This window comes from Botryllus schlosseri, chromosome 2, assembly GCF_051294905.1.
Source record: "Botryllus schlosseri isolate E-star chromosome 2, Bs_hap1, whole genome shotgun sequence".
NCBI lineage: Eukaryota > Metazoa > Chordata > Ascidiacea > Stolidobranchia > Styelidae > Botryllus > Botryllus schlosseri.
In genome coordinates, this window is record NC_137237.1 from 3,424,160 (window position 1) to 3,447,750 (window position 23,591).

Below are 23,591 nucleotides of genomic sequence, written 5' to 3' on the forward strand. Positions count from 1 at the left end.
TGGTATTGAGTGTTGACTAAATGTAGTTTCTCTCCAGTCCTGCTCCCGAATGACGCGCTCGAGCGTCCGCGTTGCAGATTTATGGCGATTTTTAGTCGAGCATGTCCAGTAGGGTTGTCCATAATTTGGAAAATCTTACAAATCCTCGGTTGTAATGTCTTATTCGATAGATTATTGATACAAAACGACACTGAGCCTGAAAGAAGCTCACAGAAAGGCCGTTAAGATTTCGTGCAAAGCGTTTGAAAGTAGCTGCCGAAGAATGGGCGTGCCACCGACCATAGACCGGCGAGAAGACTAGTAATCAAGAAACCACGGCTCTTGATTGGATAATCGGCTATGCTTCAATGACCACGTCAGCAGCAGCTTGCTGATTAGGTGAACAAGGAGTCTGCTACTGGCGGCGATTCTGAAAGCGTATTGTATGTAGGTTGACAGATAATGATTTAGGATTGATTCAAGGTATCTTGAGGTACGAAATACATGATGTACGAACAACAGCAGCTTCACAAAAACGTCTAAAGCATGACCGCTTCATTGTGAAGAAAACCGCTGTAGCCTATATGCCTTGTTTTCAACGAGGGAAAGCATAGGCGCTTATGCAAGTGGCGACGGATTCCTAGTTTCAGAAATAATATATCATTATTGAATACAAAGATAAAGCTTAACAATGACACTATAAGTTAGGTGATCTTATTAGGCTCAGGTTGCAGTACATAGTTGAAGTTTTGAATGCTCTAGCGATCGGCTGAATCAGGCGGTTAGGCTTAGCACTCATCAGATGTTTGCAGCAAATTAAATTCACTTGTAAATGTTTTCAAATTCCCTAATGATGTGGCAGAAACGGGGTTTAAATGCAAGCACAGGCCCTGCTTGATATGATATGCAAACTATGCTGGATACTATGCACTATGCAGCATTGTCTGTGTTTACCTTTACACCCCTTTTCTGCGCGATTATTAAGATATTTGACATATCATATCCAGCATATTATGTGCTTACTTTTACGCCTCTTTTCTGCGTCATCATCAAGGACTCTGACAACACTTGCAAGGGAATACAGTTTGATGCAAGCATCTGACAAGTCCCAAGCATAACCCGCTGATTCAGCCGACCCTTAGAGCTTTCAAAACTTCAACTATGTACTACAACCTGAGCCCAATGAGATCACACAAACTATAGTGTCATTGTTAAGCTTTGTCTTTGTCTTCCATAATGATATATTATTTCTGAAACTAGGAATCCGTCGCCACTTGCATAAGCGCCTATGCTTTCCCTCGTTGAAAACAAGGCATATAGGCTACGGCGGTTTCTTTCACAATAAAGCAGTCATGCTTTAGACGTTTTTGTGAAGCAGCTGTTGTTTGTTCATCATGTATTTCGTACCTCAACATACCCTTAATCAATCCTAAATCATTATCTGTCAACCTACATACAATGCGCTTTCAGAATCGCAGCAAGTAGCAGACTCCTTGTTCACCTAATCAGCAAGCTGCTGCTGACGTGGTCATTGAAGCATAGCCGATTATCCAATCAAGAGCCGTGGTTTCTTGATTATTAGTCTTCTCGCCGTTCTATGGTCAGTGGCACGCCCATTCTTCGGCAGCTACTTTCAAACGCTTTGCACGAAATCTTAACGGCCTTTCTGTGAGCTTCTTTCAGGCTCATTGTCGTTTTTTTATCAATAATCTATCGAATAAGACATTACAACCGAGGATTTGTAAGATTTTCCAAATTATGGACAACCCTATTGTCCAGCTCTTTAGCCTTGACTGTCAGAGCTATAAAGGAGGCCGAATTTCCAAACAAGGAGGACATTGTCGATTTTCGGAAAAAGGAAGACAAATCGTCATGTAGGAGGACACATGGTAACTCCGAGAAACACTGCTCTAATAAGTCTAATTCGAAAACTTGAAGAGCAGCTCAATTTACGTATTGCGACATTGATGCGATTAGAATATCGAAGTTGGTATGGCACGGCGCTGTTTCGATGGCGCCAATTTGGCCACAGGCTTCGTCTGTATCAATACTTCGTTTGCCACCCAAGTATAAAAACAATGCCTGTCTTGATGTCATCGCTGAAATCTGGATTGCTTACGTAAAAGTGTGGGAAGTCAGAGTTTTCTTTGCTAAGACAATATCACCTGTGACGATAGTGGTGATGCGGTATTAATTCCTCGGGTGACATCAGTATGTTGGTTCACACAGCGACGTCAAAAGAACGTTGATCGTTAAACACGCTATACACTGCCCCATACAGGCTATGTAAACAAGCACTTGGCGAGTTTAAAAGCTGAAAACAATGATTGGGATGAACTTGACAATACCCCCATCTCCAATTGGAAGCATTATTTCATAATATCCACAATATGTCTGAGATAAATTGTTAGTTTCCATAAATACAAGTTCATGTAAATCCTAACATTCATCCGCTACATCCGTATAGATGATTTATTAGAAATGAAACTTTATACAAAGTTAGTGACGTTTCTTAAACATCTCATCATAGCAAATTCTTATATGTCCAGTGTCGACTGTCCAGAGCATTTTCAAAATTCCTTCAGGCATATTTCCAGTATCCTTATTAATACGAAATATTCCTGTGTTTGCACTATAGTCCACGGTTATTTGTGTCAAAACTGGTACGCCCCTAAAGTAAACTTAGCAAAGTTTTGAAATGCGTTGCGAATGCAAAAGCTTCACTATCCTCTTTGTTAGACCGGCGGTATATTGCTGGTTTTGTGATCTAGAAGCAGTCGGATGTCTTTCAGGAAGCTGCAGCCTTGCATTCAAGGAGTTGAACTAAAATAGGCCCATACAAATGTATGGACGAGGTCTGAATATATAGAAGTCGCGAACGGTTTTTGAAGCAACTTTGACGGAGATTGCGCTGCGTAATTTCAAATAATAATCACTATTATTACGGTATGACTTGTATAAGAAGCATACCGTCACCATCTCGGTGACAAGGGGTCGGCAGTCAGGCAAAACTAGCAGTACACTTAATCCCCGTATCGATGACTTGGAGGAGAGAAGGGCATTTTTCTGTATTTCCTCAGAGTCATAGAACAGTTGATCGCATCAGTAATCGATATGGATCTGCTGTATGATAATGGAATATATGTCATGACGTGTGCAGCATTGCCATGCGCCAAGAACATAAAGATTCATACATAAGTATTTATATATCCGAAACACCTCTACCCACATTACGACAGAAGTCGGTTGGCTGAAATCTCAGCCATGTACTACCAAGGCCGGCTAATCGACAGGGGTACAATCTGGACTGGAAAGCCTTCCCGAGTTCAAACTTCAGTTAAACCATCATGCTAATCACTAATCTACTGTGTTACCCCTAAAGATCTTTATTATAGTACTTCTTACATATTCAACACATGTAACGGTGTTTCTCTTGCTAGTGTCTTAAACCATTTCATTTATAAGTTCGGCTACTCCTTATCATAATGGTGTATATAGTTAGGCTGTAGAGTTTAGATGCTTGCAGCATTACTTTGCATTTGTGTGATTTCTTAGCAGCAATGGTAAAGTAACTTAACATCGCTTTGCACGGAGGTATTTGTAGATTTGTAGACTTGAGAAGGTTTGGTTAGTCACCAAATAGTTGAACGATTCCTCGACTATCTGTACTCTACTATTGTGAAATAGCATAGTGTTGGACGAAATTGACCAATACGTCGTAATGAAGTGTGCAGGTATGACTGACTGCAGAATTGGAGCTGTGAATTGAGCAACACGTGCAGTTGCGCACATACCAACGGACCGCTGTTAAATAGCTATAAAACTTGATGACTTGCTTCGAAAAATGACATCCAATTCATAAATCACATCGCGCAGGTCACTACATAGTAATGAGAAAGTTACCTAATTGCTGACAAGAATGTCAGCGAACAAACAGAGACAGTAAGAAAGTCATTTAGCGTATAGTCCCGTTCAATATTTATAGCTACACATCGCTATATTATCACTACGAGAATCGATTTGATATGATATGATATACCTGGTAGATTTTGAACATAAGAGGGGTGTTAGGTGTCATAAAACAAGCATAAAAATATTGAGACAGACGTAATTAATTGGTAACTGAGCTACTGGGAGATGGATTTAGCAAACATTATGTCACGTAATAATAGGATTCGAAGCGGTTATAGTAGATGCTGGTCATATTTGCCAAATATAGCTTATGATGGGGTCGCGATTGTCGAATGGTACGCTCTTGACTTGAGAACAAAGCTACGCGGGTTACCCAAAGGGTATCATTGGAGAAAGATAATAGGTTTGCCCAAAAAACCTTTCAGGCGAATAATTACTAGCAACTCAAAAGCGACAGGCTTTATGAAGTGGTGAAAAGAAATGTGAATGTTTTCACGATTGGGTTTCGAATAGCATTTACTATAAAAATTTATGGAGCACGACATTGAAGTAGGCTTGAATATTTTGTGTTTCAGATATAATATCTTCACAACATAAAATTATCCCATCACTGTCAGATCACTTATGTAGAAGCCGAAAAACGCCGTTAACGCCTTCAAGTCTACTGTTGTGACACATATACGTTGGCATAATGGAGTTACCGGCGAGAAAGAACGGCGGGGTGACGATGGAAATGGAAAATATGGCGTATGCATCCGACCAGCTGTCGCCAAGTAACATACGCCTGACCCAGTATGATATCAACCATCTCACCGTACACCAGGTAATGAATCGTATACGATTTCCAATTGGTAGTTTGAGCGTACAAGATACGGTTCGTTTATATTGTGCTACACCCTGCACGCTCACTTTAGTAATGCTACGGTCACGTTCTATACACGTACTCGATATTTCCTCATATTTCCACGAAAATGCAAGGATCTTGCATACTCGACTGTTGTAGCTGTTGGCGAGGTCGATTACCGTGATTTTCCCGAAATTTCGCGACATCAGCAGCGTCTCAGAGAACGCTCAGAGCCCGAATATATTAAAAACGACTGTAGCTTCTTATTGTGAAGTTACGATGTCATAGGAGAGGAATCGAGACAGCAATCACCCCACACGAAATTACATTTTTAAGCATTTACACTTGGATTAGAAAGAGGCTGTTACATCCAAGTTGGTTAGTTAAGTTGTGCGGGGACACTAGTTATGAATATAACGGGTATGGAATTGGAGAATATAAAAGAGGAAACGGACACGGGTCGCCCAGGCGCGAGAGCAGTCTCGAAACGTGACAAGCACAGCGTTAAAATTCGCCAGGTTTGTAGTACAGCATCGACGCGAAGCAGCCGCTGTCTCATAAATATGACTATCATCTTAAATTTGATTACATTTCGCAATCTGTGCCATTCAGTTCGTGCCTGTTTATCGTGTAAGATTATGTGCGTACCGTTGCGGTTATGCGCGTTTACTGTACGCTGCACGTTCCGACGCGTAGAGACGTGTGATGTAAGTGAGTTGCCTACTCGATGAGGCGCTTTCGACGATAAAGTATGGATCACGAATGGTATGAATTTGAGTCGCGACCGCTCCAGAATAAGCAATACTTGCTGAATGTCTTGCAACAAAAGATATTGTTATGTCTGACAGTAGAAAAGATCCGCACCGAATAGTCCCTAATCTGAGCCCCGTAGAGGAAATAAGTGCGCCCCAATTTAAAATCGCATGTGTCTCATAAAAGAAGTTCAATGATTCAGGTGTCAATGACCTTTTCAACACCCTGCAATTAGTACGTGTGAAGAAAATGTTGGAAACCATGACATAGCTTAGAGCTGAATACAAAAGAGTCCTTCATAAATAATAATATGAAAGATAAATCTCATGAGACGCCAACCTCATTGAAGCAATGGCAGTAATGACAGTTGCATAGATCTGCGTTTCGTGCAACTGGTTGTCGGCACCATCTGCGTTTCATGCATGTCTGTAAAAACGTAGCATGCCGGTACTAACATTAGAAATACATTCATTTCGATATGTGAGGCTTGGGTCGCGAGATGTTAATAAATTCTAGGTTTGCGTTACGGGCTAAAAAGTTCAAGAACCACGGGTATGTGGAATAGCTCTGTTGGTTTGGTTTTCTTGGTTGGATTGATTGAAGTCTTGAATGGCTAAAAGCAATCTTGCACCTTCGCGCGAGACTAGATAAATATCCTAATTCGTAGGGATGGTATGAACCTCTGAAAGGTTCAGGTTCGTGTGAACGCGAACCTTTTTGAAAGGTTCTGTGTGAACGCGAACGTGAACCTCATGACGTCACGAGACGTCATAATGCTAATTCCAACCCATCATTTCAGTGAAGTGACAGCCTGTGTTAATGATCATTGTACACGATACCTGGCGACGACTCGGACCGCATAATGCCGCAAAGCTGAAGTACTATACAAATACATACATATGGTTTAAACGTCGCCAAATGTATCAACTGGGGCAATCAAATGATATAATAATCCCATTAAATCAATTTCTTCCGTCGCTTTGCCAACAATTTCGACGAGGACTTGCTGGTGAATATAAGCTTATACCTTAGCGGTCGAGGCCAGACCGGACAATGTATTCGGCGTCAGAGTATTGCTATAGTTGCTACGTTGATATTGAGCAGAGTGTGAAACGGGTTTCTATACTTGCTACCGATATTACCCAACATAGCCAATACCCCAATCGCACGGATTTGGTTTTATGACACAATAAATATATGAAGTCAAGATTGACCCTGTACGCCTGCTACATTTTTTACATCAGACAACGATATCAATTCCATCGATTGGTTGAATAATGCATCATTCGCTGACTACATGTAGTTTATTTCGCTCTGATGTTGTGTGATTGCGGGTCAAGCTCACAGCAGAGAGTCACAAACGAAAAGCTGGATATTTCGAGCAAACTATTGCAACAAAGCAATTAAATTTTTTAAGATTGTCAAGGTGCATGCTCGTTTAGTGTTGCTTTTTTATTCTGTCAGCACCATGATTGGCCTGCAGTTGAAATGCAATAAATTTCAACCAAAGATGTTACAATGAAGTGAAAATTGTAATATATGAAAAAGGTTCACAGTGCAGAACCTACCAAGGTTCGTTTGTGAACGTGAACCTCTAAATATCTGAGGTTCACACACAGAACGCGAACGTGAACCTCACGCTCACACCATCCCCAGTCGTACAGTACGGTTAGGGCTGGGCAAAATCGAGTACCTGAGTGATTCGATTCTGAATCACGTTTTACGCTTCGAGTCGAGTATTCGAGTATCGCTCATTATGACGTCACAACAGAATTTACTATGTCAAAGTTCAAATATGTACCTTTTATGCCACCACAAAGAACATAATGCCTGTTATCCGGCACATTAGAGATTTTTCGGTAATTTTTCGACCATAACCAATTTCATTGCACTTCTTGACAATGATGTGGAATGATCATTTCCAGTAACGTTCGTAGCTATGTACTATGTCTCGTATGCCGCGACACGGCCAATCAAGGTTTCAAGGCTTCCTCACCGGAAAATAGTATCAAAACTAGAATTCTCGTTAGTAAATTAACTTTCAGTTGCGGGGAGCGTATAATTTCAGTACTCGAAAAAATCCTATTTTACTACTCGACTCGAATCATTAAAATTAATACTCGATTCAGATTCGAGTACTCGAATCATTGTGCCCAGCCCTAAGTACGGTACTTGGCGAACAAGACCGTGCCGTGAATTGGCAACCTGAATTTAGCCGAAATTCAATCGTATCGTATCTTAACGTACCATGTTAGTTCTTTGATGATCATGTCTAACTGGCACAATTTAGTGAGTCATCCCGTAGAACGGTGTGAATCTTTTAACGTGGGACTTCATAACGAGTAGCTCCTAGTAGTAGTGATATCTCATGTATTGTACATGTACGATTGTACAATGTCATGGGCTCCTTTTATGTTCTAGCGCTGACATTATACGCTCTAATCAGTTGAATAGAATTTATCAACGAGAATCATGGTTTCGATTCTACTTTTCCATCGTGGACGCCCTGAAACCTTGATTGGTTGTATTACTGCATATACGAAACACTCTAGTAGCCTACAGTGATATAAACGACTCGTTAATGGAAATGACAGCATTGATCAATTTACAGCATTGTCACAAGTGCAATGAAATGGATAAAGTCGAAATAATTCGAAATTATTCTTAATGGAATGTAAAACTGGCATTGTGTTATGTGTAGGTCGCTAGGTCAGCACATATCTGGGCTGTGTGATATGTTTCGACAAAATAGAGTGTAAAAATTACTGGATACTTATCAAGATAGCTATAAATAGCTACAAAGACTCACTCTGCACATTCGCAATAGTGTCCACTATCTCACTGTGAATTAGAGAATGATATTTGTCACTATTACAGTGTTAAAACAGCAGTTTTATTTGTGCGGTGGAAGCATGCTATTGGTAGCCACCACAATATTGCGACTTTTGCGCTGGCGATGGGTCGTCGATGCACGACCTGTTTTAATAGCAAGGATTTTATCACGTTTAGTAAATAATCGTAAAATTAATCGTATGCGAAATGATGAACCCATCCGCGCCGATGTTTCCTAGTATTGTTCACCCGCATATAATTCACAACCTTTCAAAAATGATATACAATCCGGACATTGTCTCGGTGAAGAAGTCGATTTCGATAAATACATCATAGTGGATAGAATACGATTTACATGTCTAATACTTACCACATACAGATATTGCATGCTTGTTCCATATTTTGTCTGTAACAGCCCAACAGGTAACTATGTTGGGTTGCGTGACACGCATTGGTAAAGATATTGGTCCGTCCGTAATTGATATTCTTTAGCACATAGAATGGACCGCATATATAAACCTACTTTTTGCAATGAATCGTGATAGGTTTTTCAACTGTACACGTAATCGAGTAACACTCCTGGACAGCGATTTGTTATAATCAGAGAAATCTGATACGACCATGACCGCTTAACCCATACCAAATCATGCTCTAATAGTTTTTCAAACGGTATTTAGTACAACCGCACTTATGTTAAGGATATAATGTATATGGGCCCTTGATTTATTGCGTTGGCGATGTTTGATCTCTTTTTTGCCAGGCACTTGCCCGGACACATTAGCAAATCCGTCCCAGTGACCCGTGTGTTTACCTATTTGTGGAACGCAAACTTTGGGAAATATCGTGACAATAACCAACCGTCACTCAACGCAGCTGCTGACGTAACCAGAGTTGACAACTAGAATATTTTCATCTTTTCCAAATTATAGAAGAATTAGAATTACTGGATTCACAAAAACTAGGAAATTGAAGTAAATTCCGAATTATAAAAAAATACAACCGAAATCAAATTCAGTTCGTATCAGATCAGACTTCATTCCTATAATTACGAGAATGGCAAATGTCTGTATACACCAAGCTTGGCTTGTTTCGCACTACAGAGTTCGCCTATAGCATTTTCAGGAAAACCAGAAATTAAATTTGACCATAGAAGCATTTCACAAAGTAGATTTGAAATAGGTTACCAGTCTTTCGTCCGAATTAGTCTAATTAAAACGACTAGAATTATCTCATTGCGCAAGTTTGTAACATGTTTCATTTCGCAGGCGGCCAGAGAGGGCGATGTCGCCATTATCGAAAGGCTGATGGAAAAATATCAAACCTCCCAAGCCAAGAAGAAGCGATTGAACTCGCGAGACGACAACAAGCTCACGCCGTTGCACTACGCGGCGAGATACGCGCACTACCACATGCTCCAGTACCTCTTGAAGAATGCAGCAAGTAAGACGCGCTGCGGGAATTCATGAACCAGAGTCGAACAGCTAGATAATTTTCTGCTTTTCAAAATTAGATTTGAATATGAATTATAGAAACAATTTTTCTTCCGAATTTACCTAGAATTAGAATCACAGCTACACAGTTTCTTTTACGAATTACACTAGATTTAGAATTATTGAATTCGCGAAAACCCTGATATTGAATCTAGTCCCGTTCATAGCAAATCAAACTTAAAAAGCATTCTCATAAGCTTGAGAATGACCAATATATGTACAGTATGATTATGTCCTTTCGCACTATACACTTCTCCTACAGGATTTTCAGGAAAATCGTTAACTAGATTAAAAATAAAATCACAGCACAGAAACATTTCACAAATTATATTAGAATTAGTATGAGAGCCAAGATACAGTCAACAGTCTAGGGCAAGTTTTTGCAACTTTTGCAACTTTTTTGACAGCTTCCGGCGGCTTCCTAAATACTCGTAAGATATGTAGAATGCTGTTTTAAGCTGTTTGAAGGAATCTTATAGTGCAACATTTCGCAACTTTTGTCCATTTTTTTCATGCTACTCTTTGCAACATTTTGCAACTTTTTCGATTTTTCATGAAGTATTTTCGGTTTTGGTGAAATACACGGCCAAATTCGACTGAAACACCGTAAATCAGCACCGAAGTACGGGTATTTCGGGAGCTGAGCCGATAAATTGACTATTTTTTTTAGTCAACCGAGCAAAGTGTGGTCTTTTAGTGACACTTTTGCAACTTTTGTCACACTAGATTAGAATTGGATTAAAACCATTTGGCTCTAATTCGTTTAATAATACAACTGGATTAATGTACTCGTCTACGTCTGCCGTACATCAGCCTAGGGGGCTTTATATCAATGGCACGTATTTTGTATATCGTTGTAAATATTCGCAAAGTTCACTCATTGAACGCGCTGCGTTGCAGATCCCAACCTGAAGGCGGAGGATGGAGCCACCGCGCTGCATTTCCTGGCAAAGTACAAGAAAAAGCGGATAGCAGTTGAAGGAGCAAATGACGTAAGACGTATTTCACAACCGAGCATAATATTACCTATTTTATGGCGACATGACCTTATTTTAATGGGGATGGGGTATGTTGCGAAATTCTCTAGTCATATATGAATTCGATGGCGGTATTATGCTTTATACATCCAGATGCGGTTAAAGCAGTTCAAGTTTTTACTCAAGTGGACATTGACGTATAACCCCGCAATATTCCTTGAGGTATCGATTTCCAAACATGTCAAAATTACCACAAATCAAAGTAGAAATGAATGCTCTGAGAAGTACTCCGTACTCGGCAAAATGAGCGTGTTTCCACTTGCGTACCACCCCTGATATATATATATACGTATGCGTGTGTGACTATATAGCCATGGCACGCGAAACCAGAACCTACTTCAGGCTCATACCTCGGTATAAATCGAGTACAACATTTTACCGTAGGATTCGTGACTGCGATATAATTCTGAGTTAGGTTCAGGTTTCGCGTACCATCATTTTCGGCCCTTTTGGTGTAAATACACAAGTTTATTTTCTAGGAGTGTAGTTTCAAAAAGTGGGTTTAGGTGAGGGATCGGATGTTTTATCAGTTAATCGGATGTTGGTACTTTCGCGATTGTAAGATGCTTCTTCGAGACTATAACATACAAATACTCATGACACACCGAATAGGTGCAAATATATATTTACTTACCGTGATACAGAGGCTATTTAACGCGATTTTAGAACACCTTAACTCATAAAACGTGATGCAAATCTGTCCCAAAATTATTTTTTTACTTTCAAAAGTTCAGAATGTAAAACGTAAGCAATTTTTCTTAACAAACCGTTCAAGTACAAGTGGAAGTGCTCTAAAAACATTACTAATTGAGTAAGTATACCGCAATTAGTCAAAGCCTGCATGGATACTCCAAAAAGTAGTAATTCGTTAATGACCGCGTGCCGTGTATAACCCGAACAGTCTTTGCGTTAGTAACGGAATCGCAATTAAGCTATGCTCACATCCGTGACCAATGGATCAGTCATCCCGAAATTTACCTTATCCGAATTGGAGGTGGCGTCTCAATCAGTGGTAGCACGTAATATGCTGTGATATGGTTGATGAGACTCTTGGAAGTGCAGAACTGCAATATACAATTGAGTAGTATATTCATATTGAATATGTTCGACTGATCATCACCAACTAGTAGAGAATTGAAACGAATACATTGCATGTCAGCTTTCAGATATCACCAAATACGACGTCACCGGAAAATGTTCGGGTGTATTTCAGTATCAATATATTATTCAATTGTATGTGGTTGAACGATACAACTCGCATGAAATCAGAAGAATATATTATAATCCTTATGCTAAAAGAAATATCTGCACAATTGTATCATGTGATCCCGACATTATTTTAATCTTCAAGCATATCTCTAATGTTTCAGAACGGCGACTCATCAGAGTCGGAGGAGGAGGAATTACCTCCCGAGGAGACGTTTAGTTGCTTGAAACTTCTGGTCGAAAACGGCGCTCAAGTCAACGCAAAAGACACGATGGGACTTACGCCGCTGCATCACGCTTGCACGAGAGGAAATACAAAAGCGGTTAAAGAGCTTTTAATGTGCGCCGGAATAGGGCTTGAGGTAAAAACATATTACTTCCCTTAAATACTGCTGGAAGTGATATACTAGCACCTGATTGTCCTTGTCGGGTTGCATGCACAGGCTTATGTGTATTATATAATTACAGAATGCATATTCAGAGCTATGCACTGGATAAAATTTTCAGTGCGATTTTACAAAGGCAATGCATACGAGGACGGACTAAGAATCGATGGCGTACATCTAAAATCCTGTGTTTGACCTATAGTTCCACTATAGTTTAAGCCTTAAACTTTAAGGTGTAAATTCAAATACACAAGATATATCCCATGTGTTTATAGTGTATCATTTCCTCGTGTATCGGCCCAAGAAGGTACAAAATGGTGGTGCACTTAGTCAGAACCCAATATACATCGCTGGGATATATCTGAATCAATTTTCACCCATTAGAATCGATGTATGTGAAATCAAAATAAGACCTATCTATGGCATGATTTACATCCTACACTATACAGTTGAAATCGGGTAAGAAGCATATTTTCAACCCATGTACTTACAGAGTGGCCGTTATCAAAGATTCCCGCATATCTACTTTCAACAGTTATTTGAAATCAATGCATTCGCGTCTAAGATCGCTTGAATTTTGTATAGTTCACTATGCGTGGTGAGAATACGATCATCAAACCATATCCGATCACTGCTTTACCATCACCATATCACGAATCACACCTCTAACGCATCAAATGCCCACTGCAGATGACAGACAATCAAGGGATGACAGCGCTTCATTTAGCTTGCCTCTATAACAAGCGTTCTATCGTGCGTATTCTCATCGATGCCGGTGCGAACATGAGGGCGCGGGACAAGGATCAGACGACGCCCCTACTTCTTGCCTGTGCTGAAGGTGGACTCAAGGTAAAGTGATTACGTGATGAGGAGTTAATGCAGAAAACAATTGTACTTCACAATGAATGTTTGATCCACACATGTCAGACTGCAACAACTAGATAAATCTAGTTATCTAATTACGGTAGACTATAGTTGTAGTGGTTCCCAACCTTTTTGTCTGCATTCCCCACTTCAGATTTATTCCGAGTCTTCATTCCCCACTACCCAAAACCATTGTCGTATTTCCTTTTAACTTATGTCATTACAGAGCAGCTATTTGCTTGTTCAAGTACCCAAGACACACAACCACACCAGCACGCAGACAATCGCCTATAACTCCAACATAAACGTATTGTGAACCGTATTGTAACCCTCGAAATTTAGCGTAAGCGTTATTTCACATAATACTGGTCGTGCTGGATGCGTTTGTGACGCCAGTATTGGTATCCACAGTTAAAATGAGTTTTTGTGAACAGCTCGCAATACAATTTTCGATACACACACTCCAGACCAATTAATTGGAAACGGTAATCACGCATGTGTCTCCGTAATCTAATTTGTCATATGATTCTATATGTTTCTAGTTTTACTGAAAATGATGCAGGAGAATTGAAGTGCGAAATGAGCCAATCTTGGCCTACATACATTATTGCCACTCTCATGCTTCTGAGAATTAATTCTGATGTGATATGAAGTAAAAGTGTGTAGGTATAATTCCGATTGTAATCCAAGGTGGAGAAAAAAAGTTAGGTGATCCGCAGAATGCTAACCGTGCGATAAAATACTGCCAATCGTGACTCGTAAAGTTGGAGAAGGTTACGCGCGATGATTACTTGAGGTGTCCCGAGTTTTGAATCTAGTGGTGTAACCTGTTGCATCATAATGCGAATACGCGGTTTTGGCTGGATGTTGTCAATTTGTTGAATGAAACGACAGCCTGCCATCGCGTCACGTCATCGTACAGCTAAGAAACGGATTATAGAATATTGAAATCGCTCTGCAATGGTGATTACATAATTCGTTAATTGTTTAGTGAAGCCTAGGAGACAATCGGCACGGTCATTATCGGAAATATTTGCGCGTAGGAATGGTACACAGTGTACGTTGTTTTATGAATAACTAGTTATCTATAGTTTGTTCCGGTTTGTTAAATCATAAGATTGAAACTAACTTATGAGCTGCGATTACCCGGTTTACTTGATGCTGGGTTGTTACATTCTGATGAAGTACTTTTAACACTACTATACTACTATGTAGAGTGCATAAAGTTTAGTGTTTGAGGTCGGAAGGATGCTGATGATCATAATGACGTAAAATCTATACATATCAACGTAGTTCGCACGGGATTGCGTCCAATGATTGAAATTCCCGTCGCCGAATGGAATTTCGTACAATGGGCGTATATTTGTGCGGAAAACGGGCTCATCACCGGAATATCGAACAGCTTCCGAAAAATTGATTTTAATATCTTGATATTTACGTCGCGTACACATATACGGGGCCGCACAATAGCAGGTTCCTTCTGCAGGGTGTCGCTTGTTTGGAAAAGGGGAGTTGACATTGGAACACCCACAACTAAAATTTTATGCCACAGTTTTTTTTTATTGGAGGAATTCAACTCGTTTTTAAGATTCCGGGGAAGTCATCGGATCCGGTTTTACGACCCGCATCTGTTCATCTTGTTTTACAAAGTTTCCGGTGCGTATTTTGCATCAAGCCATCAAGGAAATTATGTGCCAAGTCGAGTTACGATATAGCCAAGGCTAGGCTAAATCGACTACCTGAGTGATTCGAATTGGAGCCTATTAGAGTAGCACCCATCAGGGCAAATTTTTAAGCTTATGGCACACTAAAAAATATGGAAATGACTCGCGGCACACCTACTGGAGAAGAATTGTCGCTTCAAAATTATTTTATTTTAAAACTTGGTTTATTTCATGTCCAGGCGTAGCAATGGCTATAAAGCTGTCCAAATAAATGTTCTGCAGTTTTGGAAATGCGATCTTTACTGGATGTCATACACATGTCCGTGTCCGTGGAATATATCGGTGTTGGCGGTAACCGTGCAAGTGATCGGTTTTATCGGTCTCGGCTAAAAAATCGGATATCTGCCGAGCTCTGATCAAGAGTACTATAGGAGCTCTCTTTGACTTTGACCCAGCCGAAATATGAGTGTGAGCAAATTTATGGATGGCTTGTAATTTTAAGATTGCTGAATTGCTGTTGGAGAAGGCGGAAGAATTCGCAAAGCGCCAACCATCAGCCGATGAAAATAACAAGGAGAAAGATCCAAACTACGCGACTTTATCAACAGGTAATAAGTAACACGCAGTTACACCTATATCGGTGGTCTTGATAACGTGTAATGTTATTTATCACCCCCTGGTAGCAAGTGGTATGGAATAGAGTTAGTGTCATCGAATTTTTGGAAAGTTAGCGATATGCATAAATCTGCTAAATGGGGGGTATATGATTATAGGTTTTTATTACATTCATTCGGGACATAGTAGGCCTGCGGAATGGGAGTGCAGTGTTTGCAGTGTGACAAGTAGGTTTGCATTTGAAACAAAAATCAATTTAAAACAAGCGTGTTTCAAACAAGGCCCTCGTTTAAAACTTGCGTTTTTTAAAGCATGACGTCACGAGTATTCAATTGCGACGCCATAGTGGATTGACAGTTATGATTGAAAATATAGAGTAACTATAGCTCCTTTGGCGAAACAGGCTTTCAACCACTGTCATATACTAACCAAAAATATCTTTAACCATCAGGACTACTCGTCATGCAGCATTTTTACGGTCGGTGGTCATAATCATCAGAACATTCATTCCGTACCGATGATCTATATCTACGTACTATAACTGTTAAACCGACTATTCCGAGGGATCCAACCATCCCATATCTTATATACGTCTGCTGTATATTGGGTGGTAATTGTCCGTAGGCTCATACAACATGTTTTTTGAAAGTATTTACACAATTATGGCGTAATTTTACAACTTGAAAAAACATTTTTTTAAAAAGGCCTTTGTTTAAAACACTCTTTGAAACATGTTTTAAGCAAAGTGTTTCAAACAACCATTTATTTTAAATCCGACCCTATACTGACAAGCGTTCGAGATAAAAACTATATCCGTGAAACCGCGGGTCGCACATAAGCTTTGTTGTATAGTTGCAAGACTCAACGTCTTATTTGGATTTGATAACGCTAATAACGGGACTTAGCTTATGAAATGCATTTTGTCAACATATTCAAGCTAAAGTCCGCATATAGCTACTTTAGTGAATTTAGTGTTATTTTTGCCCTTCTCATGGACCGCTTGACCTTAACCCAAGCTTTCCGGATAAATCTAAATCGAACATCCATTTCAAGGACCTCACATCTCGTACCGCAAGTTGCGCAAACCTGCGTGAGAATACAACCCAAGCCGTATACATTGAGAGAGAATCATCATTTCTCAGCCGGCAAATTATTAACATACACAACAAAAAACAATTGGGTGATACGATATGTGATAGGTCTGTACATATAAGCAAGGTATAGACTAGGGACTCGAGATAACTGAGTCATCAAAGCCTAGCCACCCAGGCCAAGGAGCATCTTACTACATAATGCGTTAGCATCAAAACTTAAGATTTTAGAATAACTAACAAAACGCGGATCTGGTTTAAGTATAACAAATTACACACAGCATCTTGGAAAACAATTAGGAATCAAATAAATGCAATATCGTCATTGCAAATAAAATTTAGCTGAAAGTCAAAAGATCGTTTTGTGAACTTTGCATAAGGTAAATTACGGAGTTTACGCTGTGAGTCATTCCACTGGCACCAATTGATTGAATTTTGCACGAGACCAGTAGAATGCTGTTGCACCGACATGGGCATAGGAAATCTCGTTTAATGTACGACAGTGAGTTGATGTGCATTCAAATAATTCCCATTGTTTATTACAGCGGTCGGTGCCGCCGAGCTTCTGAAAGACACGGACGGGGAGAAAAACCTCCCGCTGCATTTGGCCATTGAAAACGCCCACCTTGAGCTGGTCGAATTCTGCATCAACAAATCGAAGGAAGCCGGTAAGCAAGTATTCTATTCTATCGCTTGCAATGTCTCCAATCGCTTGCAATGTCTCCAATCACGACTCGGCACGACATTTATTTGCTATAAGCCCCAGTCGTACGTCTAGACTTGGACCACAATATAATTTTAGTTGTGCTATTGGATGCATTAGAGCGAAAGGCAGGTAATATAATCCTAATCCAAGTTTTGGTTTTCCTGCAAATACTACAGGAGAACTGTATAGCACAAAACGAGCCAAGCTTGCTGTACACTGTACAGCCTTTTTTATTCTCATACTCGTGTAATGAACTGTGATTCGATCTAAACTTAACTTGATTCAAGGCCCAAGGTTTCACGAATTCATTAATTCCAACTCTAATCTAATTTGGAAAAAATCTGTGTAACTATAGTTCTTATTTTAGTCTAATTCAAACAAAATTGTGCCGCTATAATTCTAATTGTAGTCTAATTTGGAAAAAGAACGTGTAGCTGTAACTTGGAAAAGTCTGGTCAAACCGAGTCTGGCCCAATTCTAATCTAATTTGTTAAATGTTCTTATGCTTTACTTTTAATTCCAATTCCAATCTGTTATACAGTTTTCGTGAAAATTCTACAGAGAATTGTATAGTGCTAAAAGAGCAAAGCTTAGTGTACAGACATTTTCCGTTCTCGTGCTTATGAGCATTAACTCTGATTTCATATGAACCGAACTTGATTTGTGCTGTACTTACTGGTAATTGAATAGTTTATTCATATTGAAATGAACCCGAATATTTTCGGCTGACACTAGTCAGGGGTTATCGTCAGCAACTAGTAGAGAACTGGAAAGAACATTGCAGATCAACAATCGTATCACAAAATATGTCGTCACCTGCATGACATTTCGAATTAATTTCTTGCTAATTCGGAATTCAATTCAATTTCCAGGTTTTAGCAAATTCAGTAATTTTAATTCTATCTAGTTCGTAAAAAACGTGTGTAGCTAAAATTCGAATTCGAATCTAGTTTTGGAAAAACTGTAGCTATCATTCTAATTTTATTCTAATTTGGAAAAACTGTGTAGCTATAATTCTATTTCTAACAACCTATTTTGGAAAAGCTGAAATTTTTTTGAGTTGCGCAACTCCGCGTATGACGCAGATCATTCCGCGTGTCTCGTCTTAGACTTAGAACTATTGAAGTAAAGTGGCCTTTACTTGTAACTGGCGGTGTGTGAATGAAAAATCGTTGTATGAAAAGTGATATGTCATTGGTTTGTAATAATTGTGCGGTTACACGAACCATACAGTAAAATTGCGCAACACGCAAATGTAGGATTGTATAGGTTTATATGCGAAGCACAAATTACGTGTTGGTGATGTAAGAGGCTTTATTGGAAAATAACACATTCCAAACTTAAACCACAACCCTAATCTTAATTCAGATGCTCAAGTCCGGGGTTGAACAATTAAAAATTGATCCCCATTTTCAAGTTAGATTAGAATTGGAGTTATAGCTGCACAGTTCTTTTTCCCAAATTAGATTAAAATTAGAATTACTGTATTCGTATTCGCAAAAACGTGGGAATTGAATGAAATTCCTAATTATAGAAAGAAATAAAAAAAAATTTAAGCTCAGTCCATATCAAATCAGACTTCATCCTCATGAGCATGGAGAATGACAAACGTCCGTACAACAAGCTTGGCCCGTTTAGTGCTATATGGTCCTCCTGCAGCATTTTTTCAGGAAAACTAGAAATTTTGTAACAATTACAATTATCGCATGGAGACATCCCACAAATTAGATCAGAATTATATCAACGCCAGCTCCTAGGAATTACTTTATTTGTCCAAGTCTGCCCTAGCTGTCTAAATAGACCAATTAGAACTAAATGCCGATAATCTAATTCTAATCTTATTGATGAAATGTTTCTTTGCTCTACTTCTAATTCTAATTTGTGAAATTTTTCTATGATTTAATTCTAATACTAATGTAATATCTGGTTTTCCTGAAAACGCTGCAGGAGACTTTATCGTATTTCTATTTCTAACCTAATTTGGAAAAGAATGTGTAGCTAAAATTCTAATTTTAATCTAGTTAGGAAAATACTGTATAGATATAATTCTAATCCAAATCAAATTTAGAATGGCTTAAAATTTTCTAGCTGTCCAAGACCAGTTTGGCCACATACATTGAACTTGATATTCTCAGGTCTCGGTTCCATGGTCGACGTGCGAAGATCGCGTGAAGAGACCTGCCTGCATCTCGCCGTTCTGGCAAACAATTTGGAAATCGTCAAGTTACTAATGCAGCACGGCGTCGACGTGAACGCGCGAAACTCCGCCATGGCGACGCCTCTCTTCGTCGCGTCCCAATTCAACGCGCACGTGATAGTTCAGCACCTTCTTGCGAAGTGAGTAAACGTAGTGGTTTTCCGACTTTAATCGGATCTGGCCAGGATACATATTATATCATTGAATCTGATCAACTCATTCCGTTGGACAAAAATAAATTTTCCTTCAAATTGTATCGGCTATGAGTTAAACTTGTCAGGTTGGCTACAAAACGACTCACACCAGATTTTGCTCATTAGCTATTAGCTCGGAAGCTATTGTTTATTGCATATCTTCGGCAAATTTTACTGTTAGTTGTTTACAATTTTCCACCGTAAATACTAGACTTTGCTCAAATGGAAAATTTTGAGCTCCAATATCTGCACTTCTACTGTTTGGAGTTGAGTCAAATTTGCTGTGCACCGTTTTTGCAGAAAACTGCACAATTTGATGGGATTGCCAGTAAAATTATTTACCACCTAAAATTGCGAAGCTATTAGAGTTAGAAAACGTTTAATTTAAAAAAAAAATGAAAAATAGATGTTTCAAATTTAACTGTCAACCCCATGAAATTGTTATGTTGTCTAAAAATGCAACGGATACCAAATTTAGCTCAATTTCGACCGGTAGAAACGAAGTTATTGGAGTACAAAATTCTGGATCTGAATAAATTAGTATTTGCGACGGGAAATTATTTTTATTAATTAAATTACTACCGACCGTACATATCATTATTTCAAATCAGAAATTTTAATATTTTTCAACTCTAATAGCTCTAGACTAGAGGTTGGAATTTAGCCAAATTTGGTTTTTCGATTAGCCAGTAAAATCTGAAAGGAAAAGTTATTTTTGAACAATCCCAATCTGCATCTTGTCGTCTTTTCATGTCGACATGATTAATTTGCTTCCATACCCAGTTCGTTCCATAATCAATGTCTGGATCACGGCATCTTGATAAACTGCGCCTGTCGCTTTATTTTGCAGTGGCGCGAACGTGGATATGAAAAACAACGATTTCTTCACGCCGCTGCTGATGGCCTCGAAGCACGGGCACTTAGAATCTATGAAGCATCTGCTAGACTACCACGCTGACATCACAGAAACCGACAAGGACGACAAAACGTGTATTATATGGTGCGCGGAAGAAAACAGAACCGACGCCTTAGCCGTGAGTTGACTATATAAACCAGCATTTGCATGTGTGGGGAACATGATACTGTTCATTTTTCGTTTTCAAGAAATCGAAAGTGTCCTTGGAGGACTACTAAATGCCCTCTTTTTCGGAATTTGTCCTCTTGTTCTAGAAAAAGTGTTAAAATACTTGCAATAATTAGACTCCGACGTACTAAAACATGAACGAAAAATACGCCCGACGGGTATTTAGGAAGCGAGATCGGAAAAATGACCTTTTTTACAGTCAAACCAATATACTATTACTTAGTGGCGAGATAGCGTAGTGGTATAATGCACACCTACAACACCTATGGGTTATAGGCTCGAGTCCGACCGAGGTCGACTCCAGAATTCCTACCCAAGTGTTGGAGGGGTATCTAGGCTTCTTGCCATCTCATCTTCATAAGCGGTGTCTTACAAAAAGCCTAGAAGTATACCGTGCTACAAGTCGGCAGGTACGGAATCAAAAATAAGGAATATCGGCCTGGTGTAAATGGCCATAGTAGTCGGCACACACCATGAATATCACAAACAACAACATACTATTACTCGATAACAAATCCAGATCGCCGTTTTCTCCTCCGGTATTATAGTTTGAAAACGAAAAAGATTTTTTCCAGCTCCTCGCCCCTGACGGGGGTGCGGCCCCCAGTTTGACAACCACTGACGTAGGAGCTTCATAAGTTCCGTATACTACACAACCGTATATTGAAGTAACTTAGATCAAAGAAAAGTATTGCCTATTCGAATTGGACGTTAGCCCGAAAGTTACGAATGCATTTTCTTAGTGCTGATATTGAATGTAGACTAGATCAGTTCAACCTGCAATGTGAATGACTATCTTCAAGTTTTACAATACATAACATACCATAATACTGTAATTCCACAAAAGGCACGAGGCAAATTCCGAGTGTTTAGGACAGGTTCTAATTCGCGGTGTCGAATACTGTTCATTAAAATCCAACCTGGAAGCTATAAGGACGATTAATCCCGAGAATGCCAAATTACCCCTTCTGAGAATAATCACCAACAGGTTAAGGACCTGTGACTATAATACTTCACTGGATTCCGACACAATGTGAAGCCGATGCTTTTGTCTGGCGATCCACCTCATAATCCCCGTCAATGTATAAAGTGTGGAACATCACCGAGTACCGACTCATGCATATTCATTGTAAGGCAATATTACGCCATGCACCATTTACGCGTGACTATATAATAAGATTATCAAAAGAATGTAGGAATATAAAGACGCATACGTTATAGATATCGTATACTTATATTCCAAGGCCATGCGCTAATTACAAGGCAAACCAAAAGACAATACCTTTACTTTGTCGGAGTAATCAAGTACTTGAGGTTATGTATTTTTGACTGTTTCCACTTCTACTTGACTTTTTTAGACAACACTAGTTGCTTTAAGCTTGGCCCATGCAATACGATAACTGGGTATATCATCGCCGTTGAATTAGAGTGGCTGATGCCCAAATTACACATTTTGAGAATATTTTGAGTTTTCATTTTCTTTCATGGCAATGCTTGACTTTGACACGATGTGACAAACATAAACACAGCCAAGATATGCGCGAAAAAATCGAAAGATTTACAAAAACTTGATTTTCTATCAATTTGAAAAATGGATCTGAAAATTTGAAAAAAATGGATATAAAGTACTTTGATTCCACCGCGAAGATATATTCGAAAATTCCACCGATTTGTAGCGTCATAAGACGTCTTGAGTTAGTTGCATTGTCTAAAGTACAGCCAACGTTGACCGACTATTAAAAGTGTGCGACTTCTCTACCAAATTTACATTTTGAAACAACTTACTTGGCTTCTTTTCAGATCTTCATGGCCGACTTCGACTTGAAGGATTTTAGGCATGTTGAAATAGTTGCTCATACTTGTAGTTGTATAGAAATTTGCGATCCTGCTTCCGCTTCAACTTGAGCACTAACGATAGCTGCTTTGATCACCGATGGCTTATATACTATACGCAAATATGCAATGTGGTGTGTGTATATATAATATTATATATGTGTATACAGCATGCATTCTGTAATTTGTAACATAACAAGGTACATTCGGGCTTTAGGAAAGTATTCAAGCTTTCCCCGAATGGCTTTTCAGATATCCCACATATGCTATTCTTCCGAAACACTTGATGTGTTGGTTAATGCTATTGTATATTTCAGTTACTGCTCCGACACTCAAAAGGTAGAAGCCTCATCGAAGAGAGGGACAGATATAACAACACAGCTTTACATATGGCATCGTCGAAGGGACATGTTAACGCCGTAAAAGTAAGACTTCGTCTTATTTTGTCATCAACATTTTTCGAACCAAGTGACGCTTATGCCACCCAACGCACCGGATCAGCAAAAGCTACATTCGCTTTTAAAGGAATATCCTACTGTATTCGATGTATCTACCTTATCCTTAATACCCGATGGTAGGTGTTGAAATTGATGCTCCAACTTGGATTTTTGGTTCCACATTCAGTCACTGAATTGCATTATTCCATCAGATCAAACCAGCACAAGATTGCGACACAATGAAAAGATAGGAGGAACGACTTGGAGTAGTCTTTTGATCAGACATCCACATTGCCGTAGCTAGAACATGTGATAAGAGGCATGCACGCTGGCTGAAAAGTAATACAAGATGACATAAAAAGGAAACCCGATGAACATGAATGTAACATGTATCGGTATAGGCGAGGTCGATGTGTCAAATTGTGGATTGTTGGGTATTTATTCAGTAGAAACTACTTGTATTTCGA

General features: G+C 39.3%; 1 protein-coding gene across 6 annotated transcripts in view; it reads left to right on the plus strand.

The window, feature by feature from the left end:
• The first annotated feature begins 3,484 nt into the window (after positions 1-3,484).
• The window catches only part of LOC145433034 (transient receptor potential cation channel subfamily A member 1 homolog), a 50,327-nt gene continuing 30,220 nt past the window's right edge, over positions 3,485-23,591 (plus strand). For 2 of the 6 annotated variants that reach the window (XM_080309926.1, XM_080309927.1), the window contains exons 1-10: positions 3,525-4,714; positions 9,586-9,760; positions 10,711-10,802; positions 12,218-12,415; positions 13,130-13,288; positions 15,470-15,575; positions 17,219-17,341; positions 19,515-19,716; positions 20,621-20,804; positions 23,005-23,112. In XM_080309926.1, coding sequence (XP_080166052.1) covers positions 4,583-4,714; positions 9,586-9,760; positions 10,711-10,802; positions 12,218-12,415; positions 13,130-13,288; positions 15,470-15,575; positions 17,219-17,341; positions 19,515-19,716; positions 20,621-20,804; positions 23,005-23,112 — 1,479 coding nt within the window. In that variant the 5' untranslated portion in view covers positions 3,525-4,582. Of the gene's footprint in view, positions 4,715-4,747; positions 5,254-9,585; positions 9,761-10,710; positions 10,803-12,217; positions 12,416-13,129; positions 13,289-15,469; positions 15,576-17,218; positions 17,342-19,514; positions 19,717-20,620; positions 20,805-23,004; positions 23,113-23,591 lie in introns of those variants that run through there. The other 4 variants (XM_080309929.1, XM_080309930.1, XM_080309925.1 and 1 more) reach the window with 4 other exon arrangements.